This window comes from Carlito syrichta, unplaced genomic scaffold (genome assembly GCF_000164805.1).
Source record: "Carlito syrichta isolate Samal-C Ts95f unplaced genomic scaffold, Tarsius_syrichta-2.0.1 Scaffold315756, whole genome shotgun sequence".
NCBI lineage: Eukaryota > Metazoa > Chordata > Mammalia > Primates > Tarsiidae > Carlito > Carlito syrichta.
The window spans coordinates 39,429-63,403 of NW_007259852.1; the positions used below are offsets into that span (position 1 = coordinate 39,429).

Here is a 23,975-nt window from a genome sequence, read left to right on the forward strand (position 1 = left end):
TGTTGTTCTTCCTGTTTGTGTGTTGTCTTTCTTTTGGTTTTAGAGTTGGATCATGTGTGTTTTTAATCTTTTGCCTGTACTCTTGTAAAGAACATTGTTGTTCTTTTTTCCTTTCTTCTGTGTTCAATACTTTCTTAAGTGTTTCTTGTAGAGGTGGTCTTGTGGCAGGGTAGGCTCTTAGGGATTGGATATCTGGAAAAGATTTCAATTCTCCCTCACTGATGAAGTTTAGCTTGGCTGGGTAGGTTATTCTCAGTTGAAATTGTCTTTTAGAACTTTGAAGATAGGGCTCCAAGCTCTCCTAGCCTGGAGGGTTTCTGTAGATAAATCTGCTGCTATTCTAATTGGTCTTCCCTGGTATGTAGTCTGACCTTTTTCTCTTGCTGCCTTTAGGATTTTTTCTTTTATACCTACTTTGTTTAGGCGAGTTATTATATGTCTGGGAGTTGGTCTTCTCATATATTGTCTTGCAGGGGTTCTCTGAATCTCTTGTGTTTGAATTTTTTCATCCTTGATGAGATGAGGGAAGTTTTCTTGAATGATTTCATGAAATGTTTGTTCCAGGATGGCCTCTGTTTCTCTCTCTGCCTCAGGAAGGCCAATTACTCTTAGGTTTGGTCTCTTGAAGTGATCATTCATCTCTTGAAGATTTTGCTCTGTCTTTTTGAGCTTCTTTTCTATGCTTTTGACAGTTTGGGTTAGTTCTGTGTTTTGGTCTTCGAGCTCTGAGATTCTTTCTTCTGCTTGGCTAATTCTGCTTTCCATGCTTATTAGTTTGTTATTTATTTCTATCACAGTATTCTTTACTGCTGCTATTTCTGACATCAGCTCCTTCCTATTTTCCTCTTGTCTCTCCTCAATTTTTTAAATTCTCTCTATTAATGTCTTGATGTCTGGGTTTGTTGCATGTGACCAGTCATTCTGGGGGCTCTTCATTGTTTGTGTTCCAGAATCTGTTTTCTCAGTGTCTGATCTCCCGGGAGTCTGTATGTGACCTATATTCTTCTTTTGGTTTTTCTTCATTTGTGCGGGTTTTTCCCCCTCCCTACTTTTTCCTTCCTTCCACATCACCATCTTCTTTAATTCTGTTATTCAGGGGGTGAGGGATTGCTTTTACTTCTGTTTGTTCAATCTCCTATTCTTTATGTATGTCCTCTTACTTTGTTCAATTCTGGAGTTGCACTGTAGGTTGGGGGTGGTACTTTTTGCAGTTTTGAGATTTACTTAAGTGGGGAACTGTGATTCAAAATCTATCTGCAGCTCCTGGTATTCGCTGACAGGTGTATGGATAATCTGAAACCCACTTCCCACTGCCTTGTAATCTTTCCATGCAGTGGGGCTGTAGGTTTACTCCCTGAAACAAAATGTGGTTAACAGAGGGAAGAGAATGGAGCAGACAGTGGGGGGAAGAGGGGCATGGAGAGAGAGAGGAGTAAGGGGGGAAACAGATGAGTGTACCAACAAATGGAGAGAGAGACCTAAACTGAAACAGATAAAAACAATAGACCACGGCTACAGACCAACCAACTCCCATACAAAAAAATAAAACATACAATGATGCTAACATACAAGCAAACCAACCACTTTATTGGTGTGCTGTTCCTCTATACAAAGATATGGTTTACAGAGAGGAGAAAAGAGAAGAAAAGGAAGAGGAAAAGAAAGAAAAAAAAGTAACAAAACAGTAGGAATAGAATTAAGTCATTAAACTAACAGAACCAATCGAGCATACTCTGAGACTTTTCATTTAAGTCCAATGTCCTTTCAGCTTTGATTTCTAGCTGTCTTTTCAAGCTGGTATATTCGTTCGCAGTTAGGGTCAGATGCCCCTGGTCTGCTGTAAAGGACAGTTCAGATCACCCTCAGTTCCTCACTCAAATCTGGCCTGTGGCTGTTTTTCAAACTTGTTTCTCCCATTTCAGTGTTGTTACCTTGAATTGCCAGCAGGTGATGCTATCTCAGCTGCTCGCCCCAGAGGGGGTGGAGCTGGACAGGAGTCGAGCAGAGGCCGGAGATGGGAGCCTGCCTCAGTGCACACGGGAAGAGACCCACGGCTGGCAGGATGTCACGGTGGCAGCAGAGGTGGCAGCGATTCCAGCAGATCTTGCTTGCAGGGCCTTCAAGGACTGAAGTCGTGGATCGCCTCAGGCACAGGTGGCGTGATGCGTTATGGCAGCCACAGAGGCTGCGGTGGCGCCGGCGGCTGCTGTGTCTGCGGCTGCAGTGGCTGTCTGGACCGCTGCGATGCCCCAGTGGTGGCGATGGCTGAGCTCCGTGTGAAGAGCAGGCTGCCAACATTGGGATCAGCAGCCCCCGGGGAGAGAGCCAGAGACCCTCTGCATTCTCCTTTGCAGAGAGTTCCATAGACCAGGCTGCCCCATCACCATCTTGTCAGAAGTCAATTTTTAAAATTTAAGGTGTGGGGTACAATTCAGGATTAGGTATATAAATGGTCATCGTACAGGTAAAGCTTGTTAAACCTACATTTGAAATATCAAAATATGAAAGAAACAGAAAGAATCTGTATGACTTTGGGTTTGGTGATGAGTATTTAGATATGACACCACAAGCACATCCATTAAAAAAACAAAAACAAAAAAACAGACAAACTATCAATATCTGGAAGTTTTGCTCTGTGAAGCACACAGTAGGAGTATTAAAAAGTAAGCCACAGATTGAACATCTATGTTTGTAAATCACATACCTGAAAAAGGATTTGCATCCAGAATATGCAAAGTACTCTTGAAACTCAACAGTTAGAAAATAAACAATGCAATTAATAAATGGGCAAAGGATCTGGACAGAAAATTCACCAAACAGAATATACAAATGGCAGATAAACATATGAAAATAGACTCCTCAACATCAAAAGTGTTATGCAACAAATTGTGTCCCCAAAAACTTGTACGCTAAAGCCCTAATCTCCAATGTATTTGAAGACGAGGCCTTTAGTGAGTTAAGCAAGGTTAAGTGAAGTTGTAAGGGTGGAACTTCAATCCTATAGGGATGGTCTCTTATAAGAAAAGAGACACCAGAGCTCTCCTCTGCTCGTACCCAGTGGAAGACCTGTGAGGACAAAGCAAGGAGGCAGCCGTTGATAATTCAGGAAGAGGCCCCACCAGAAACCGGCCCTGACAGCACCTTGATCTTAAACTTCCAACCTCCCGAACTGTGAATAAATTTCTATTGTTTAAGCTATTTAGTCTGTGATATTTTATAACAGCTCTAGCAGACTAATACAATTAGTCATGAGGCAAATGCAAATTAAAAGACAGTGAGATACCACTCTGCAATATAAGAACGTCTAAAAATAAATAAATAAATAAAAACCTGACACTGTGAGATGCTGGCAAGGGTGTAAAACAATAAGAATTCTCATTATTCTTGGATAGAATGCACAATAGTACAGCCAAGATGGAAAAGAGCTTGGCAGTTTCTTACAAAGTTAAATATACACTTATTGTGTAACCCCATGATACCTCTCCTTGGAATTTATCCATGAGTTGAAAATGTATATTCACATAAAAATCTATATGTAAATATTTATGACAACTTTATTCATAATCACCCAAACAGAAAACAACCATGCTGTGCCTCCACAAGTGAGTGGATCACCAAAACTGTGGTTTGGATGGGGCTTTTTTAGAGGACTATTACTCAGAAGTATAAAAGATCAAATTAGTAATTCATATAACAATATGGATGGACTCTTAAATGCATTTGCTAAGTGGCAAATTTTTATGTGCCATTTGTATATTCCCTTTGGTTTCTGTCCAGATCCTTTGCCCACTTTGCCCACAAAAAAGGGCAGCGTATTGTAGGATTTGGTTTATACAACATTTTGGAAAATACAAAATTACAGAAATGTAAAACAGTTCTGTGGTTGCCAGGAGTTGGGGTTGGCAACAAGGGAGCTGCCCGTAGATACTGTCAGGGTGATGAATCCATTAGGAATGGTAACATGCTGATGGATTCCTGATTTTATGCTCTTGTAAAATCTTCTGTTTGCTACAAAAAAGTAAACTTAATTGTGTGCAAATTTTAAAAATCATTCAGGTTATAGAGGGATCCTAGGATAGAATATAAACTGTAATGAACAAATGCAACTGTGTCTCAATATATGGCATAACTTTGCAGACGGGAAGTTACATGGCATAACTTAACTCCTGTGTCCTCACTCAGGAAAATGGTACTTCAAGAGAATCTGGCAGAGCTGAAGATGAAAGGAACAATAAAATAACACTGTATGGTAAATCTGTTCCTCAACAGGGCACAGGAATCCTGAAAATACTTCACATGCATCTGTGGTTAAGTAAATAAATGCATAGATAAATAAATATATGATGAGAGCATGTTTCTCACAGAAAGAAGTCACAAATAATCAGGGGGGTTGGAGTGAAGGCCAGATGAACCCAGAAATTTCTAAATATATTTGTGTGTGTATTACATGAGATATGTATGTATGTAGATATAGAAATATATGTGCATACAGCATGGGTTAGGATGCATGCATGTATTTCCTAGCTCTGTCCACTGGGAGGGCATGGAAGCTGTGGTATCTCAGGAACAATGAGCACACCTCACACATGGATCTTGGTTTCTAAGCATCATTCATACTCCAATAAAAAGAAAAATGTCTGATTCTAGGGCTGGGGAAGGGGAAATGCAAGATGGGCATGGGGAATCCAGTAGTGCCAGAAAAAACAAAACACTCAAGATGAAAAAAAAAGAGGAGGGGATTGGCATGTTGAAAGGACACAAGAGCCAATGGTCAAAGCTGAGTAAGAGAAATAGTGATAGTATTGGGATATATACCAAAGAGTAAAATCAATATTTCTGACTCCATAAGTATATAGACAAATGACTGAAACAAATAGGTTGAAGAGAACAAAAACATTTAAATGCAGGAGAAATGAGAGAAATAGAGAAATATCATTAGCAAAGTACAATAACAATTGCTTCAGGCAAAATTCATTGATGAATGCTAAAACTCAGGGTGAAATTTTAAGAAGAAACAGGATTTTTGAGCCTTACCTCCTCCCCAAAGATACCACATCTGTGGTGGTTTTCATAAATTACCACAAATTTCTTGAAATCTCTTTCCCCAACATGAGGAGCTGAATTCCCCCTCCTTGATTGTAGACTGGAACTTATGTACTAACAAATACAATACGTAAAGGAAAAAATAGTAACTTTATAGTGGCAAAGCCTGGCAAAACCATTTCACCAAGTTTGAAGGTAAGAGTAGTACACACAGTAATTAGTCATGCTGATATCATCAGCCCCTGATAGGAAACAATGAGGCAGGCTATGGGTTTTGTGATATTCTTCCCCAAACCCATAATTTCGGTCTGTTCACAAGGAAACATCCAACAAACCAAAAATGAGATATTTTACAAAACAGCTGGTTACTTCTCTTCAAAAAGTGTCAAGTTGAGGAAATATAAGGGAAGACAGGGAAACTGTCACTGATTGTAGGAGACCAAGGAGACATGGTAGCTAAATGCAACGTGAGATCTTTCACTGATCCTGAAACAGAAAACGTACTTCACTGGAAGGACTAGAGAACTCTGAACCAAGTTTGTAGTTTGCTTCATAGTATTGCACCAAGACTAATTTCTTAGTTTGGATAAGTGAATAATGGTAATGAAAAACAGTAAATTTAGAGGAAGCCATGTGAAGGGTATACAGGAACACTACTTACTAACTTTGCAATGATTCTGTACATCTAAAATTATTTCAGAATTAAAGGCTCAAAAAAAAGAAAGTGAGCTGACATGACTTTAAGAATTTTACCTCCCTTGGAAGAGAAACTCTAGGTAAATTAAACCCAGAGGAGCAGCCAAGAGACGAATCAGATAATCCTTTGCATAATTCTTGGCCTATGCCATTAACTTCCAAACTTTTCCTAAGCTTAAGTGGGTTGTGTAGGCCATTTCATCTTCTGCAAAGAGGTGCTTAGAGGGCAGGATGGGAGACTCTGAAGGAAAAGTGCAGGCTGTTGGCCAGCTCACTCTTGTCCTTTGCTTCTCTGTCAGCACTTAATTCCCACCACTTTTTCCCATCACGTGTTGCAACATGGGAGGACTGTTCCTCAGGTAATGTTATTTGGATGTCATCCCTCCACATCTCATTTTGATGCCCAGGATTGGAGGTGGGGCCTCAAAGTGAGTGGATCACAAGGGTGGATCCCTCATAGTGGTTTGATGCCCTACCTGTGGTGTCAACTGAGGTCTCGGTATTGGCTCACACAAGAGGGGAGTGTTTAAAAGAACTTGGTCTCTCCTTCTCTCCCTCCTGCTCCTGCTTTCATCAGGTGACATGCCTGCTCTCTTTCCCCCTTCTGTCACAAGTAAGAGCTTCCTGAGGCCTCACCAGAAGCAAATGCTGGTGCCATGCAGAACCATGAGCCAAACACACTTCTTTATAATTCGCCCAGTATTCTTTTGAGGCAATGCAAAATGGACTGATACACCAGGTTAGACCTTCTTCACCTTTGCCAAGTTTATGAGTCCGCGTGACATTTACCTGGACTGACCTTATTTCACAAACAAGGGTTGCATTACCTTCTGGGTCATAGTAAAACGGAGTGGGGGGACCTGGAGGGTAGGTTGTGACCAGAGGAACGGTGACAGAGATACCTTCTTCTTGGGAACTGCAACCGATAAACATGACAGACCTTCATTGCTGCGTCTTTACCTCAACCTGACCTAAGGCAATCAGAGTCTCTCCCCTGGGAACTTTGAACTGAAAGACGTGCAGGTGTAAGACTAGGATGAGGAGTGGCAACTTCCCTTGGGGGAAAGGGACCTGGTGCTGCCTCCATTTGGCCCTTGCTGAAGCTTGGATGATTCCTCTATTCATTTTCTGTGGCTGTTGGAGCAAATCACCACAAACCGGATGGCTTAAAACATAACCCCCCAAAATTCTTCTTGCACAGTTCTGGAGGCAAGAATTCTAAAATAAAGATGACAACAGGGTCACACACCTACAGAGCTCTGGGCTCTGGGCAGGGAAAGGAGATCTGGTCCTCACCTCCCAAGCTTCCTTGACTTAACAGCAACATCACTTCCATTTCTGCCCCTGTCTCCTCTGTGTCTCTCTTATAAAGACACTTGTCACTGGATTTAGAGTCCACCTGGATAACCCAAGATAATCCCCTCATGTCAAAATGCTTTACTTTATGACATCTACAAAGACATTTTTTCTAAATCAGGTAACAAAGGTTCTGGGAATATGATATAAACATATCCTTTGGGGGGCAACGTTCAACTGAGTCAACACACTTGTCTCTCCAACTATTTGTTTCTTTTTATTAAACTGAATATTGCCAGTTTCTACTATTTGCAACCAAAAGAACTGACATGGTTTGGTCTCTCAGTGCCAGTGGCAGCAGCTAGGAGTGGCTTGCACTGTCTGTTTACTAAGCCTGACTTCACGAGTTCTCTAATTGTAGTGCAGTAAGAATTACTCTGAAACTAGTTAAAAATGTATGATTCTGCTCTTATCCCCAGAGTTTTTCCACTAACTGGTTCAGGGATCTGGTTTTTAACAACTCCCAAATGTTCCTGGTGATAAAAGAATAGGGAAACTGTGAAGGTTCAGACCCATTAACGCCCCTTTCAAATAAAAGCAACAGGAAAAGCAATGAAAAATAATTTGAAAACTTTAATGATGTTGCTTATATAGTAAAACCATAAAATCTTTTAAATAAGGTACATTCAATTTCTCAGAGCATCTACTATTCAGATAATTTATATTTCATACATTTTCAAACATTAAACAATTGACTAATAATTTTCTATAAAATGGTATTACAGCTTATACAGATAAATTTATAAAAACACTCCACACAGAAAAAAATGGTAGTACCTATTAGAAAAATGTTATAAACTTTTCATTAAAAAATATATTTTATCTCTTTCATTTGTCAAAATAATCAACAGAATATAATCTTTTTCTTTCTAAAATTAAGTCTTATACCATTTCTCTTTAGGATGATAATATGTACAAATCTTAATCTTGATGAACATAAATAGCAATACTGTAATAGTGTTACAGATATATGAGTAACTTTTACAGAAAAGAAATATGGCTTTCTAATAACCCTCTAGCGCAGCAGAAATCTCAAAGCTATTTAAGTCTGACATTCCATATTCAGTACAGCACAATGGCATCTAGTTTGTTTACTTCCAGTTGAATTACTGTAAGCGGTAATGAGGGGAAATACAGTCAGTAGATATGGGACCTGATCTGATAACCGGCTTAACCATCTGGGGTTCATTAAAGCTTCTGGGAAGACGTTAGCTCTTTTTCCACATCATAGTTTCTTTTGGTGCCCTGTGGCAAAATGAGTCATTGGTGACGAAAATGAAGTCCCTGCACCCCTCAAGTGCCTGAAAACAATGTACTCAGCCAGGGATCTGGCCCACTGGGGAGAGAGTCAATGGCCATCCCGGTTATAAGCAGCTTATTTTTACTGACTGGACCTGGTTCCCTATCATTTCTAAGAACAGCTTCTGATACAGCTTGTACATTGTGAAGCTATGCAGGAACCTGATGGTCTTCTTCAGGCTCTGGGCGACGACTTTGGGGAAGTGGTGGGTCTTGGCATGCTTGAGTGCATGCATGAGGCCCTTCAAGGTGTCTTGGTCGCCATTTTTAATTCTCCACAGGCTGAGAAGCTTGAGGATCTGCTCGTGGGATCGGCATGCCTTCCTCGTCTTGTCAATGTCTTCCGTTCCCACTTTCTTCCCTGGCAGGCTCTCCATCAGGCTGCGGAGCTGCTCGAAGGTGAGGTTCGCATGCCCAATGTGCTTCTGCACGCTGCTCTCACACAGGTCAATATCTGTACAAGCAAAAGCCCAGAGAAGTGTTGCCATCACTTGGACTCATCCAGTGCCAGTGTGAGCCCAGCCCTAGGCAGCAGGCCCTCACGAGACTTCACATTTTTTTTTAAAGGATAACCTTTCCTTTTCTTTCTTTGGGGGGCACTAAGTGACACCAGTTATTTCTAAAAACTGAGATAAATACTATTTTGCATTGTAGTAAGATAATATGCTATATATTCTTGGCATCCAACAGAGCTTTCAGAGAAGCCCCTAATTTTGAAAACTAACAGTAGAAAATGACAGACCCACCACTCAGTGTTTTAAAAAAAAGTCTGAGAAATTAAATCATGGCATTTCAGAAAAACAGAAATAAAGTGTTCAAATTAGTTACTTTGTAATATAAACTTTTGTGAGTTGGTATCTGACATAGGCACTGTTTGATAAGTTAGTTGCTTGAACAGTCTTTAGAAAATGTACGTAGCACCAAAGCATTGCCTCACTGAAGGGAATATCTGAAACCCAAAAATGTGAGGCCAAGGTGATGGGGGAATGCAGCCTAGACAATGTTCAATAATGAGTTAGGACATAAACCTAGGGGAGAAACGAACACGCATTTCTCTAAATGACATGAATCATTTAGTGTCTGTGAACCCTAAGGCAAGGTAGTTCATCTTTCTGGACTGAAATGGCCTCATTTATAAAATAGGGAATTTGGTCCATTTTGATTCTAACAGTCTCTGATTCTCTACTTCCCTGTCTTTTTGCTTCAGGGCTAATTATATGTTCAAAGAATACTTTTGGTTTGCTGAAAACAGCACAAAAGTTTACTCTTTGCCAGAGTATTCAGCTGTCAAAGACATTTGTCTCCTAGAATCTGATGCCCCAGTTTCAGATATTTGCGGTTTTTAGGGTAGTGTAGGATGGCTCAGTCATTTAATGGCTGGAGAAGAGCAGAGTGAGTTTCTCGCTGACACTGCCTGCATAATGAAACCCTCCCTCGGTTGCCCTAGCAGTTGTCCTCCCAGTGATCCCAGTGCTCGGTTGTCCCCCCAGTGCTAACTGAAGTCAGAAACCCTTTTAGCACACATCCTAGTGTGTGCAGTCCATACCAGGTGAAGGTCACTTCTTCTCATTGGGTTCTCTTCCAACACACACACACACACACACACACACACACACACACACACACTCGCGCACTCACACACGTCTCTCTTTCACATTACTTCTAACGGAGATTCTTTATAAGTCTCTAACACAGAAGAGTATTTTTTTTTAACTAGCTTTTTCTTACAAGAAGCTTAAATCCTTTTCAGACTTTCATTAATCCTCACAACATATGCTATTAAAATGGTAGTTTTAGTAGAGGCTACATTATGAGGATTAAGAAGAGAACATTTATAAGACAGGTAGACCTCTCTGGTGAAAATTACCAAGGAAATACAACACAGCTTCTTGGTAGAGATGCAAGATAAGATCCAAAGTGGTTAAGAAACGTCTTGTCATGTAGAGGGACTGCTAGTAAGAGCTGAGTGAGCTGGAGGCAGATTCCTTGAGATCTGTCCTACACTGAGATGCATGTCTCTTCTTTTAGAGTATTCAACACACTTTACTAAGAAACTGGGAGGCAAGGGTGAGAGTAAAACCTGCATGACTACTTTAGGAATCACATCTACACTATAAACTGGTGAAATGTTTTTAGTGCAACGAGGATTCCAGAAGGGAAATGCTACCCACACAGCTAACAGGCATGTAGCCTGTTCCAGTTTCAAGATAAACAGGTTTCTTGGATTTCTGACTGGGCTCTTTATTTCAGAGAACAATACCTTGGATGATCTTCTTGACCATGTCTTGGTCTTTGTTTTGATGTTTCCATAACTTCAACAGCTGGAAAGTCTGTTCCTGTGAGCTGTGCCGCCGTTTTATCCTCTCGACAGTCTCTGCATTGACTTTGGTGCCAGGCAGGTTGTCCACCAGGACACTCAGCCAGTTAGGCGTGAACTTCGTAGGAACTGCAAATCTGAAGAAGGCCTCCTCACACAGGGTGACATCTAAGGGAAGTGGGAAAACCATAGAGTTGATCAACAGTGGGATTCCTGAAAGGCTTTTGAACATAAACAGAAAGTCGGCACAACTGAATTTTCCAAGATGCAACATGCTAAAATGCAAAGTTTAAGTAAACTCAACCTTGTTTTGGCTGGTCTTGATGGCACAGACCAAACTGGACTTACATGCCTTCAATGTTCTTTGGAGACATTGTTTTCCAGGGTAAGTTTAATAAGTGTATAATTAGAATATAATATTGCTATATATAGCCCCAAATTCTATAACTTAAAGTAATTTTTAACATTCTGTTAAAAGTTTACTGTGTCCACAGAGTACTTCAAGATTAGTCTCAAAACAAATGCAATCACTGCCTTCAAGGAATACGAACAGTAGTCTGGAATAGTAAGTTATTTATGCCCTCATACAGACACAAGCATAACTTTGGAAACGAGGATGGGGATAGATAGAGATGTATAAGTATGCACTAAGTGAGAAAATGATCAAACATTTAAACATATCACTTAGGTAAGAGTTGCAATGGCCTGAGTGTCTGGGTAGGGTACGTATGTCTCAGGAATTAGGAGTTTGTGTTTGGATCCATCAGACCTGGGTGTGAATTGTGGCTCTGCCATTCATCATCTATATTGGTCTGAAGCCAGGTTTCTAGCACATAGTCAGTGCTCAATGAATGACAATAATAAAATAATAAAAAGTTAATAAAATTAAAGAGAATGTTAAAGCTAGAAATCATTCCTTTTTCTACCCCTTCCTTCATTTCATTCTTTAGATAAGAAAGCAGAAAGGCTAAATGACATGTCTGGGATTTTGAAAACGTGGTGAAAAAGATGTTGGAACTGGGCTGGAATCCTACATATGTCATCCCACAGTCCTGTGCTTCATAAACTGTGTAGCACACACATGTGTCTGGGGAGACTTCAACTGGTTCATGCCACTGCTTGATTAAATGGGAAATGGCAGGTCATCACCAAGTTATTAGTCCTCAAGTGAAGGTCTGTACTCAGCCCAGTGTGGGAGCGACAGGTGACAGTGTACCTTGGCCTGAGGAACGTGGTCGCTAATGAGGACAGATTCAGATAACTTGAGCTTAACATTGGTGACCTTCACCCAGTAACAAGTGTGAAACAGTCAGAGGAGCTTGGACCGTCTGCACAACAGATGCACTAATCCCACAGGTGATGCAGACAAACATACATTTCTAACTTGTCAGTTTATGTCACTTCGCCTAGCAAATAATGCAGACCTTCTTGAAAATGACCATACATGACATAAATTCCACAATTTGGACTCTGCTAATTTGGTCCTTATAGCAAACTGGACAATGCTCTGTCCTTCACCCACATGAAGGATTTGATTTGAGTATTAAAGAAAGTCGGGCTTTGGGGTGTTATCTGGGAGAAGGTGACTTTTTGAGAGAATCTGGTTGTGGCCTTAGCAATGGTGCATTGAAAGTAAGCTCTGCTGGTTGAGATTCAAGAAAGGGAAAATGCCAGGTGGACCAAGAATGTGGCCAGAAGCTCTTATGCTCAAGGCAGAGAGAGAGATGGTCTACATACACATGGCATAAATGCTGACATATGGCACAAAGGCTGATATAAGGGAATAAAATACCTATTCCACATTTCTGTGTTGATTCACTATTTTCAGAACATATATTGTCATGTGTTGCATTTCCTTTTCGAGTTAGCAGGAGACCGAATACACTGCAATTTGTGTGTTTTCTACAGGGTGCTTTAGATGACGTCTCATTCGAGAAGAACCCATCTGGACATCTCTTGCAAACTGTGTCGCGCTCCGGGGTTCCTACAGAAAATACAAAGCAATTTAGTACCTTCTTCTAATACTTTCCCAGCATACCCTCTTACCATGGTTTCAGAGACTTTTCACTTGGTTTTTACTGCTACTATTATGTTGCATGAAGCTTGAGGCATTTTCAATTTTCACTTCATTAGACAGAGAGAACAAGCATCCACCCTTGGGCAGATCCCTCACTTGTAAAACAAATACAAGTTAGTTTTGTGTTACCTACACAGCACTCATGGAGAGAAAGGAGGGACAGGTGGGAAGGGAGGCCTTGCTGTCAGTAACACTCTTCACACAGTTATTCCTGGAAAATCGTCAAGGTAACTGCAGTGTGTCTGCTATAATATCAACCTTAGAAATTGGTACCCATTGAATGCCGCATCATTAAATTCCAATCAGTTCCTGCTGAAGTTCTTTCTTTCCAGAATCCTAATTGTGAAGCAACTCATAAGTATGCTAACCTTGAGAAGTAAAAATTTACAACATTATAATAAACTTTTGAAGGTGGCAATAAAGTTGGCCGCTGACTCAAAAGCGGAAGCCTGCAGTTAAGCTACACAGTAAACGGAAGATGATATATCGTTAGCTTAAACTATTTAAAGCGCAGTCGTTACAACTTCAGGAAGGGTGACTGCAAGGGCATTGTATTTCATGGCAAAAAGAGATTTGATCAATTTGGAGAGATCATCGGCAAAAAAATTGGAATGAGTCAACAACTAAAGATGCTATTAAAAATGAGTATCTTCAAACACTTGCTCTTATGCACGGATAGATCATACGTTATGGTGTAGCTGAATATGAAAATATCTCCATCTAGTGTAAGCTAGCTGAACAAATTTAGACCTTACATTCAAATGCAGATTTTACAGGCCAATTCTGGCTTATGCAAGATAACAAATACAAAAGAGACAAATGAAAGTACAGAAAGTTATTAAACTTCATTTATTAAAAATCTCAACCTCCTACTTCATTGTATCTTTTACCAAAAAAAAAAAAAGAGTAAGATGGATTGGTTCTGGCTTTATCTCCTGTCTCTTTCCTTTCTAAAGGGATGGAGTGATTCACTGCCCTGTAAAAATGACAAAGAGCTGGCAGAAAAAAGAAGGGATGGGAGCACCATAGGCTGGAACCTCCACATATTAAATGTTATTTCAAGCAATGCAATGACATTATCTTCGGAACCACCTGACAAAGCAAAGAGGAATTTTTGTTGTTTGTTTTTAAACTTTCTTACTATTCCCAGCTCCTTAACGTGCTGCAGCTCCATGCCAAATTCTACACTATCATAAGCAGGGGTATTTGGGCAGGGAAGCCGTGGCATTTGTTCATCGTTCATTTACTGGGCATAAGTGACTTGGACATGTGGACCTGCATCCTCTCTTGCCCAGTGCTATGAGTCCTACCCAAGGAAGACCTTGCCATTCTTCAGGTACATATTTGCAGCTTGGGTCTCCTCACACATCTCACAAGAAGAATAGCCTAGCTGGCAAAATGTGAACTACCACAGTGGTGGAGGAATGTGGTTTTAGAGCTTAGAAGTCACCATACTGGCCATAAGTAATTTCATAGGAATCACAGAGCTAACTCGTAGAGAGTGAAGAAAATAAAATATGGAGAGGAGACCATCTGACTTCAAAACAAGAAGAAAAAATGGTTATTAAATACTTTTTAGGATAGGCCTACATGGCCCTTCCTTCTCTTTGGCCTGGAAACCTCTTATTTTCTGAGAGGAACCAGCGTGTGGGCTTTTAGAGAGGGAAAGGTAAACACATCCCACTGTGGTGCCACAGAATAAAATGTGTGTCTTTGCCTTAAGTCTCCTGGCTGCCTGCTTGCTTCTTTCCGCAAACAGATGCTCATACTTGCTTGAGAAAGAATCTTGTTCTTTCCATTATTTTTCAAAATTTTCTAGTTTCCAGGCTGCATAGTCCACGTTTACTTTTTCTACTTATACAACTTGCTGAACAGCAGTGAACAGATTTGTTTGTGTTGGATGGGATTTCTCCTCCTACAACGTAATTTAGCTTTTGAGCCCCAAAGTGTCATTCAGTGAAAAGTAGGAAATGCTGCCCAATCCCTCTCTCCAGACCTCTTGCTGGGAGGCATATTAAGGGACTCACAGTTTGCATTTTCAATTATTCATTTTATAAAATTCACCACTTAGGAAACTGAACAGATTTCAATTTTTGACATGTTTCCTTTGTGTGCCTTTAGAACTGAAGTATGTGCCATCTAATAATTTAGACTTGGTATATCACAACTTTTGAAAGTTAAAGTAGTTACAAATAATGAGCATCGGTGGGCCTGTAGTTTTAAAACAGGGGGAGTTTGACTAGTCAGAGGACACTTGACCATGTCTTGAGACATTTTTAGCTGTCACACATTGGAAGGGCTGCTGTTGATATCTAGCAGCCAGAGCCTAGAGATGCTGCTGAAACTCTACAATGCATAGGACAGTTGCCCACAAAGAAATTATCCAGCTCAAAATGTCAGTGGTGCTGAAACTGAGGAACACAGATGCATACTGAATCATCAGAATCTCTACTTATTATCACTTCCTCCAGTCAAGTAAGTGAATAATCTTAATTTTCCCAAGGTATGAGGAGTTATAGGCTACACTGACACTTTGTGAATATGCTAGAAACAAAACAAAACAAAACTGTAATCTTTTAAACTGCAGCTTTAAAAGATTTGGTGCACAGGCCCTAAACCATGCTGTTTGACATGCAGGATGAGGGAGTACTTTCTTTGTAGACAAGTGCTCACTCTTGGCCTGACAATCTGCTTTGTCTACGATAAAGAGGAAACTCACCAAGGAGCCCCACTCTGTATCATCCTCCAGGCTTGACTCCCAGGCTCAAGGAGAACTAGCTGTGCTTTTAATCATGAAATGCGTTCCCCCTGCCATTCTCATTTTTTCATAATTAATTATAGCTGCTCTGTGTTTGCACTCCAGAGCCTCATTAATACCAGCATAATTGCTCTCTTGCTATCTGAGCATTTCTGATGTTCACCAGAAGCACTGCTTGTCTGACTGTCCATACTATGGTAAGACATGGAGGTGGACATGGTGGTGGACATCAACTCAGTCATGTGCCTGAGAGTGATCCCAAACACAGCAATCCATCATGCATTCAGAGCCATTCACTGCATTCGGGACTTGTCAGGAAACTGCCCTGTGGCGGCAAAGTGTCCTCTGGGACGTGGTCCCTTGGGAACAAGTCAGGCACACAGGCCCACCCAGCAAGTACCATCACCTTGCAGGGTGCCACCCTGCAGTGCCACTGGTACAATGGTACCACCTCCTCCCTGGCCACGCTCTCCTGTCAGTGTGGCCTCGGGAACACCCACCAGCCTGTGCCACTCCAAAGCCTGGGGGGCAGCTGCGATGCTTCAGGCAAAACTCCAGCTCCAGGTAGCGGCCCTCCGCACACTCGCACACGCGGTCGTGTGTGCGGTTGCACTCCTGCCTGATGCGCTGCAGTTCTTTGCACACAGGCCTGCAGTACAGACACTCGTCGCTGGTGTGCCAGCTGTCCGTGTAGTGGTGGTCGGGGCACGGGGCGCACACTGTCTTCCTTTTTGCCGTACAGTGCTGCTGGAGGAAGGTGCCGGGAGGACACTTGTCACACAGCAGCTGGCGAGAGGACTCCAGGTCGTAGTGGAGGTACTTTGGGGGTAGAACCTCCTGGGCAGTCCACTTAATGGCTATGTCCAGGAACTAGAGGGGAAAGAAAGGAACACAGCAGCTTCTTAGATGAAAATAGGGCTGGACTTGTATGCAAAGGCATCCCTCTACTGAGAGCCCTTGACTTCCTCAAGCCTAATGCCTGTCCTGCCGAGACATACCACAGAGTAAGCTCAGAAGCTGTCATTTTGCCTTTGGCACTCAGTCTCAAAGACCAAGGGTGTAGCCAGCAGCCAGCACATAAAGGAAATCCAGGCTAGGGACAACACATAGAAAGCTCACTGGAATAGAGTCACAGCACCTAGAGAACTGCTGGACAGTCACAGCCCGAAAGACACTTGTCTTCTGGGTTCCAGGATACCCTCTAGGACATCACCTGAACTCCATGTTAAACAAACATGGACTCCTGAGAGTCACACCCATAAGTAATCTTATTCCACTGCTATGGGATTGGACCTTAAGGATTCTTATTCCACTGCTGTGGGGCAGTGCTCCCGGTGAGTGGGGTGCACAAGAAATAATCTGGGTTTCATTTGTGCATTAGAAGAACAGTTATTGAGCTTTGTTGTGTGTCAGGCTCTGTTCTGGGAACTCGAGATGCAGCCCTGAGTGAAACACGCTAGAAGCCCGCCCCGCCTAGAGTTTACAATCCAACTGGAGGAGTCAGAAAATAAATATATTATGAACAAATTATATGTTAGAGGATACATATTGTAAGAACAAAGCAGGTAAAGCAGACTGGAAACATGGAGAGGGAGTGGGCGATGACTATTTCTGAATGAGGTGGTCATGGCAGCCGTAATTGGGACAGGGTCAGATCTGTTTTTCATTATTCATTCTAGGGCATAATGATGCCAAGTAAAGCGTGATGTGTGAAGGTGCATGATCACAACTACAGTCATTCTTACCATTCTTTCATTCATTCATTCATGCCACAGATACATTTTGAATGCCTACTCAGTGTCAAGCCCCAGGGATGTGCTGGTGAGTGGCACGTGGCCTCCCCATAAGTTTGTCGCCCCCTGAGAAGAGTCCTAGAGTTTTAAGGTTGACATTTTCTCCAAAGATCAAATATATGGGCAGTTTTGATGCTCACAGGTAAATGACATCCAAAAATCCTAATTAATTTAAGTAAATGGAGCAAGTGGCCAAGTCTCTTCAAGTTAATTGGGGTGATCTTCAGGGGGCAAGCAGGGTTTCAGAAGTCTCCACACACCACAGTAGGGAGGGGGTCCATGCTGCAGAATGAGGTTCTATGGGCAAGGGTGTGTGTGGAAGGATAGCTTCAACTGGGTATTCTATCTTGGACTATAGGCCCCGAAAGGGATTCCAGGGAGCATTGCAGTAGTTCTTCACACTAATTACAGGAATTGCACACTTGGAGGGATCAGTGTTACTTGTGTGTAGGGGGTGGTTTGTTTGTTTATTTTTGACTATTTTCAGGCTTTGGGGAGGTGGTAAACCAAACACAATAATTTTTTCCAAACTCTCTTCTTTGCAGAATTCAGGAAATCTACAGAAACCCCCTGACCTGAGGAAAGCATGCCAAGATAAGGAAATAGCACACTCCTTTGAAAGATAAAGAACAGGCTTTTTAAAAAGCACTTGAGTATTTTCCCTGAAGTAACACCATCACTTCTTACAGGACCGTGGCAAATGTCTAGGTTGATTAGACCTAACGTGAGTTGCTAAACCAGAAGAGAAGAACAAATCATCTCACCCAGAGTCACAGACCTCTTGACAGAGACAATTTGCAAAGAGAGACAGCATGATTTTGTAAGAAACTCCCAACCAACAATACATAGAATTCAGGCAAAATCAGAGTTGCGTTGGGGGCCTATCTGGGACACACTCTTGACCAAAGGGTTTCTGAGGAACACATGCTCTTGAACTTCCCTGGGGCTCAGATGGAGTGGGACAACATGATGTGATGAAATGCACCAGGAGTGAGTGGAAGTTCTGGTTTGCTCTGAATCTTTCAGAAATTGATGGAATCTGGGTACAACGTGCACAGGTGGGGGTGGTGGGTACACTTGAAGCCCAGACTTCTTTGCCACTGTACAATGCAAAGACCATTTATACTCCCTAAAGCTGTTTAAATAATGAAAAACATATTTTTGTTAAAGAAATAGAATCTATTTCTTCATTCAACACACATTTATTGAGCATCTACTAGTACCAGGCAGTTTGAAGAGCCTTACCATGTGGTAGGGAATAGAACAGAGGAAGTCATAGTTTAGTGAGGATGAGAACGACAGGAAGTATCAGAAGCAGTTACAGCAAATAACCACAGACAATGGCTGATGCAATGAAGAGAAACAATGGGAAAAAAGACTGTTGCTAGCTGGCCACTTGAATGTAGAGTCTTGGAGGACTCGCGGGGTAAGTTGGGCTCAAATATTTCTAGAATTCTCAGTGTTAGCAAGTGAGGTTTCCTGATTCAACTTGCTAAGACACTGGGAAGCATTAAGAAAGACTGTTTTATTTCACTGTTCACATTCAGTTTCCAGGAAAGTCAATTCTGAGGGTCCTGTTTGCCTTCAAGAAACCTAACTGGAAGACCACAGGCCTCCTGTATCTTGAGCACCCTGCAAAGTGAACCGCATCCCGGAGAGGAGGGGTCCTGGAAGTTCCTTCTAGAGCTTCCTGTCATTCCTGCATGTCCATGGGCTCAGGTGTGCCCGCTGGACCTTACTATCCCTTACAAAAGCAGCACGGACCCAGACATTAAGCTCACCAGAGGGTGTCCTGCTGCTTCCCAGAAGGAGCCAGATAAACACAGATGCGACCAAAGATGCTGATGCCATGTATATGTCTGTAGGTAACTGAACATGATATCATTGAAAACCAGGCTTTGGAAATCTGTTCTCATTTCTTATAGATGCAGAGAAGTTGGGGTGAAAAGAATCCACAGAGAAAAACCATAAATCAGGCCGGCCTAAGGATGGCAGGCATATGAGTGGAGGACATTTCTCTAAGGCCACCACGTGGAATGACCCTACACATTTGTAAACATAGGAAAGCCTCGAGGAACACTCAACTTGTTTTCAACAAGTTCAATTGGGTCTCTATGTTTTATTTGAGAATTTTCCACTTTGGTAAAAAGACAGACTTTGTGTGGCCAAAATTGAATGTTTAGGTCTCAATCTCTGGTTAGCCCTAGTTCCCACACAGAATTTCTGGAATTGGTTACTGGGCAGAGGATGGGCAAGATTAATCAAGCTCTTCACCCCAGACCTTTCTCTCACTTTCGCCTGTATTTCCTGGAAAAGCAATAAAAAAGATGCCATAGGATGGATCATTTTAACACTGGCTATATAGCTCCTTGACCACCTGATGATATTTAAACCCTAATAAGAGTTTGAACACACATTTTTGTGTAAAATGTAGGCCACAAGTAACTGCTGATGAACATCTGTGAAAGCCAGGACCCACGGACAGACCTGGGAGCATCTGCAAAAGCACGGCATGCTTTCCACAGGATAAGCCCCTCTCTTCTCTGTGTTTTATACTTGACTTTTACAAAATAATTACATGGATTTTTTTCTGCATTTTTTTTTGTCATCCTCCTCCCATTCCCTGTCTATCCAACCTTTGGTATAGACCATTTGTGCATGGAAGGAATCTGAGAGTTCTACCAAATGCTTCCTACCAGGCTGGGGTTTCTTTCTGATAACCCCATGACTTTTCTCTTGAAAAGATACTTCAATAGTTAAGATTGCATATCAGATAGCTTTGTCACTCTCCTAGCTTTTTTGTTTTTGTAGAGACGTGGTCTCACTATATTGCCTAGACTGGCCTTGAACTCCTGTCCTCAAGTGATCCTCTCCCTTTGGCCTCCCAAAGTGCAGGGATTACAGGCTTGAGGCCACAGCGCTTAGCCTAGACTTCCATTTTTATGTTGGTCAGAGTTAAATAATTTTCTATTTCAAGCCTTTCATCTGTCCTCACCTGTGAAATGCTAGCAGATTTTGGGAGTGGGTGAAAATGGTGGATGAATTGAATTAGTTGTTTCCTAGTGCCTTTTCTACTCTACCATTGTACCATTCTGTGATTTGACAGATTTATTTGCCAATGAACTTGGAAACAAATGTCTTGCTACATCTCCTTCATATTTTTTTTTTGTGAAACTCCTCTTTACAGAACTGTCTTGATCAGTCTCTGCTTCTCAGAGTTTGGCCACGCCTTCCTTCCCCCTGTGAAGCCACTGGATGCCCAGCCTGTGTCTTTTATCCAGCAAGGGAACCCATGTCTCATCCCACCAGAGAAGCTGGATGCTTGACAGAGTCAGCTGCATGTTTGCAGCCAGGTGCTGAGTCTGTTTCTGCCAGTTGTACTTATAACTATTATCAGACAATTCAAGTAGATAATAAGTAAGGCAACAAACATGAGATGACTTGATAAAAATGAAACCCTTCCAAACAAACAACAAACAACAGAATAATCTACCACAGAACTTAGAGCAGGTAAGACAAGTGTTAAGAGAGAGAGAGAGAGAGAGAGAGAGAGAGAGAGAGAGAGAGAGAGAGAGAGGAAAACATCTAGAAGGTTTATGTAATCAATTTGTTTCATAAATATCTTTAAGTTCAAAAACTGAGTGTGAGGATGTTACTTATGGATGGGGGCTTTGAAAGGAGGTGGTGTGCGGCTCTGGTTAACAAGCACAGATTCCAAGAAGGACTTGCTCGTGTCTCAAAAGACAGATGAGTAAATGTTTACTTCAGTGTTTTAAGCTAAGATAAAATATTTAAGATGAATGTGTAAAACTGTCATTATTAAATGCTCTGATTTTGTAAGTAAGCATCCAACTCTTGGTTCCAAATTTCTGGCGAGACTCCCCCATGCTTTAGAAAGTAGGGTGGTAATGGTGTGTGCAGACAGAGAAAAAGAGGACAATAAGAGGGAATTCTGTTCTGTCTATTCCATTCTAACACACAGGCATTAAAATCTGCTCAGTGTCAGGCAGTGGACTAACAAATGTGGTATATAATATTTTGATTTGTACCTGCTTTAGAATGTTTAACCATTATTATTATCAATGTCTCCACTAATTCTGCTTTGCCTATTCCATTCAAACACACAGTTATTAAATACACTCTGTGCCAGGCATTGGGCTAATGAATATGGTATATGAATATTGAAATGGTATATCAGCATATGAATATTGTGGTTTGTGATACTTTAGAATGCCTAACCACTATTATTGTCACTAAGTCTCCAACAGTTATAACAATAAGTCTTAGGAAGCATAATCAGCTGGTCCCACATCATAGTCATTTGAGCAGGCAAATTCAAACCTAGAGCATGCTCTATGTAAAACTATTTGGGGGGGGTCAAATCCTTTAACATTTACCAAATGCTTTCACTTATACTCTCACCTTCATGCACAGTCCAAAAGTCAGCCCTAAAGTGCTTATTTTCAATTGGTCTCAAGGGCATAGAGTTAGGAGATCAACCAAACCCTTCTATAAGTCCAGATAAACTGAACTTGACTTTGCTTTCTTTGCTAAGATTAGCTCCTGTCCAAAGCTACTGAGTTGGAAACTTCTCAGATGACAAGTGCTTTGACTCTAGTCAAATCTACTGTAGTATTCTTTTTCTTAAAGGATAAAAGAAGAGCACGCTTCCCCAGTATGTTTATTTCTGCATTATGCAACACAGCCAGTCCCATACTACCGGCTATTCTCTGGCATGCAGAACCATGAGTGACCCAGTGGGTTTCCATTTATGGAAAATTCATTAAAAGAAGCCCACGCCATGCCTGAAATAACCACTTGAGTTGGGAGTTCCTCTTGTGATCCTTCGCCATGATCTTTGCCGCAAAGAACTATTTGAGGATTAGCCAGAGTTAGCCAAGCTTCTGGTCAGCTTGGAAACCTGCCATTTACAACTCGTCTTTGCCAAGAAAGGAAAGGTCTAGGGTATACACCATGGTGCACTTCCTAAAGAGTGCTTGTAACATCAATCATGAAGATTATTAAAAATAAGCTATTTCCCTTTGAGGATCCATTTATTTGATTTTTAAAAAATAGCTTTGCATTATAGCCTCTTCTCCTTGTACTCCATTCCTGAAATCATTCATTTATTTATTCACATTTATTAACTCAATAAACAAACACTTATGGAAACAGCTACTGTGCTCTGGACATGTGGCTAAGCCATGGAGTTGAATAAGTTAATGCAAACATTCATCAAAAAGCCCAGTCTTATAAATCACTGTAAAACAACTAGAGGCATAAAAGAGGAAGACCAAAAAGAGACTCAACAGAGAAACAAGACTGAAGTTATGAGGGGCACTGGTGATGGAGAAAGGGAGGAAGGGATTAACGGGATGCATTAGCTGGTTGCTTTGGGAGGCGATGATGCTAAAAGGAGCACTTGAGGAGCATGTCCGTGGAATTGCCATAAATGCCTGACAGCAGGAGGAGCTGACACTTATGGACAAAGAGAGGGATTTTGGTATGGAACAAATCCATCTCTGAGACTCAAGTGGTCATATTTCCTGAAAAATTGGAAGTAGGTGTTGGAACTCTGGACAGAAACATGGCTAACAGAGTCACCAGCACAAAAATGGCTCTAGAAGCAGAGAGAACAAGTGGCATCATCCAAGTTGTATATATGCAAAAAGCACCCTAGGACTTATTATTATCCCGTCTTATTATCCCTTGTACCCCAGACGGGATGAAAAAGCGATGGTTAAAAAAAAGGACAGCCCAGAGTATTTCAAGAAGGATGCTAAATGGGTAATGAATAGTAGATGCTGAAAATGTGCTTGGCAATTAGAATTAACAAAAGCAATTTCAGTGGGTAAACCTATCTTTTCCAAACCAGTTGCACCACTACCCCAGTAATCCTGGGTCACTAGCTCACGTCCATAATGAGAAAAATCCTTGTTTTGCCTATTCCAATAAAATTGTTACAGCTCAAATTGTGAAGGGACATGAATAAATTCAGTAAGAATTTAGGTTCCAGACAATCATAAGATGTTCTTACATAAGCTAATTACATGGGGAATGGGAAACAAGAAACAGATTCATTTCTAAAGACATTTTGAAGTTTCTTGGCCAGTAGGAAACAGAACACCTAAAATGTGCCATAAGCTGATGATCTTCCCTGTTTTTAATCATCTCCAGAAAAATCATCTTGGACTTGTTGATGAAATTAGTACCAATATTCTCCCAATTGGCGTCATTTTCTTGGTGTAGGTCAAATGATTCAAGGCAGTTCCATTGCTTTGCAAAGAGGGCTTAGAAAGAAAAGGATGTATTGCTACACTTCTCAAATGTTTAGCATGGCATCTTACACACAACAAGCATTTGACCTATCCAATTTAATTACATTTGATGCCACAGATGTGTTGATTACCTTCTATGTGGGGTCAAGTTCACTGAGGTTCCACAGATGCAGAGAAATATCCACCTTGGAGAGGGTACACTCACAAGGACAGCCCTAAGCCTGCAATTTTCTCATCTGTAAGAAATGGTGATGATAGAATCTGCTTGAAGGAGATTATTTTCTTTCATCTCATATGTGTTTTGCATGTACCATTCCATTTGTACTTAGCTTCTGTCTGAAAGGTGAATGGAGGATCA

At 41.3% G+C, this 23,975-nt stretch overlaps 1 protein-coding gene across 1 annotated transcript in view; it reads right to left on the minus strand.

The window, feature by feature from the left end:
- Positions 1-7,650: 7,650 nt before the first annotated feature.
- Positions 7,651-23,975, minus strand: part of TNFRSF11B (TNF receptor superfamily member 11b) — a 26,796-nt gene continuing 10,471 nt past the window's right edge. The window contains exons 2-5 of the mRNA XM_008073211.1: positions 16,047-16,416; positions 12,504-12,695; positions 10,655-10,879; positions 7,651-8,848 (exon numbers count right to left, since the gene is read on the minus strand). Coding sequence (XP_008071402.1) covers positions 8,460-8,848; positions 10,655-10,879; positions 12,504-12,695; positions 16,047-16,416 — 1,176 coding nt within the window. The 3' untranslated portion in view covers positions 7,651-8,459. The remainder of the gene's footprint in view (positions 8,849-10,654; positions 10,880-12,503; positions 12,696-16,046; positions 16,417-23,975) is intronic.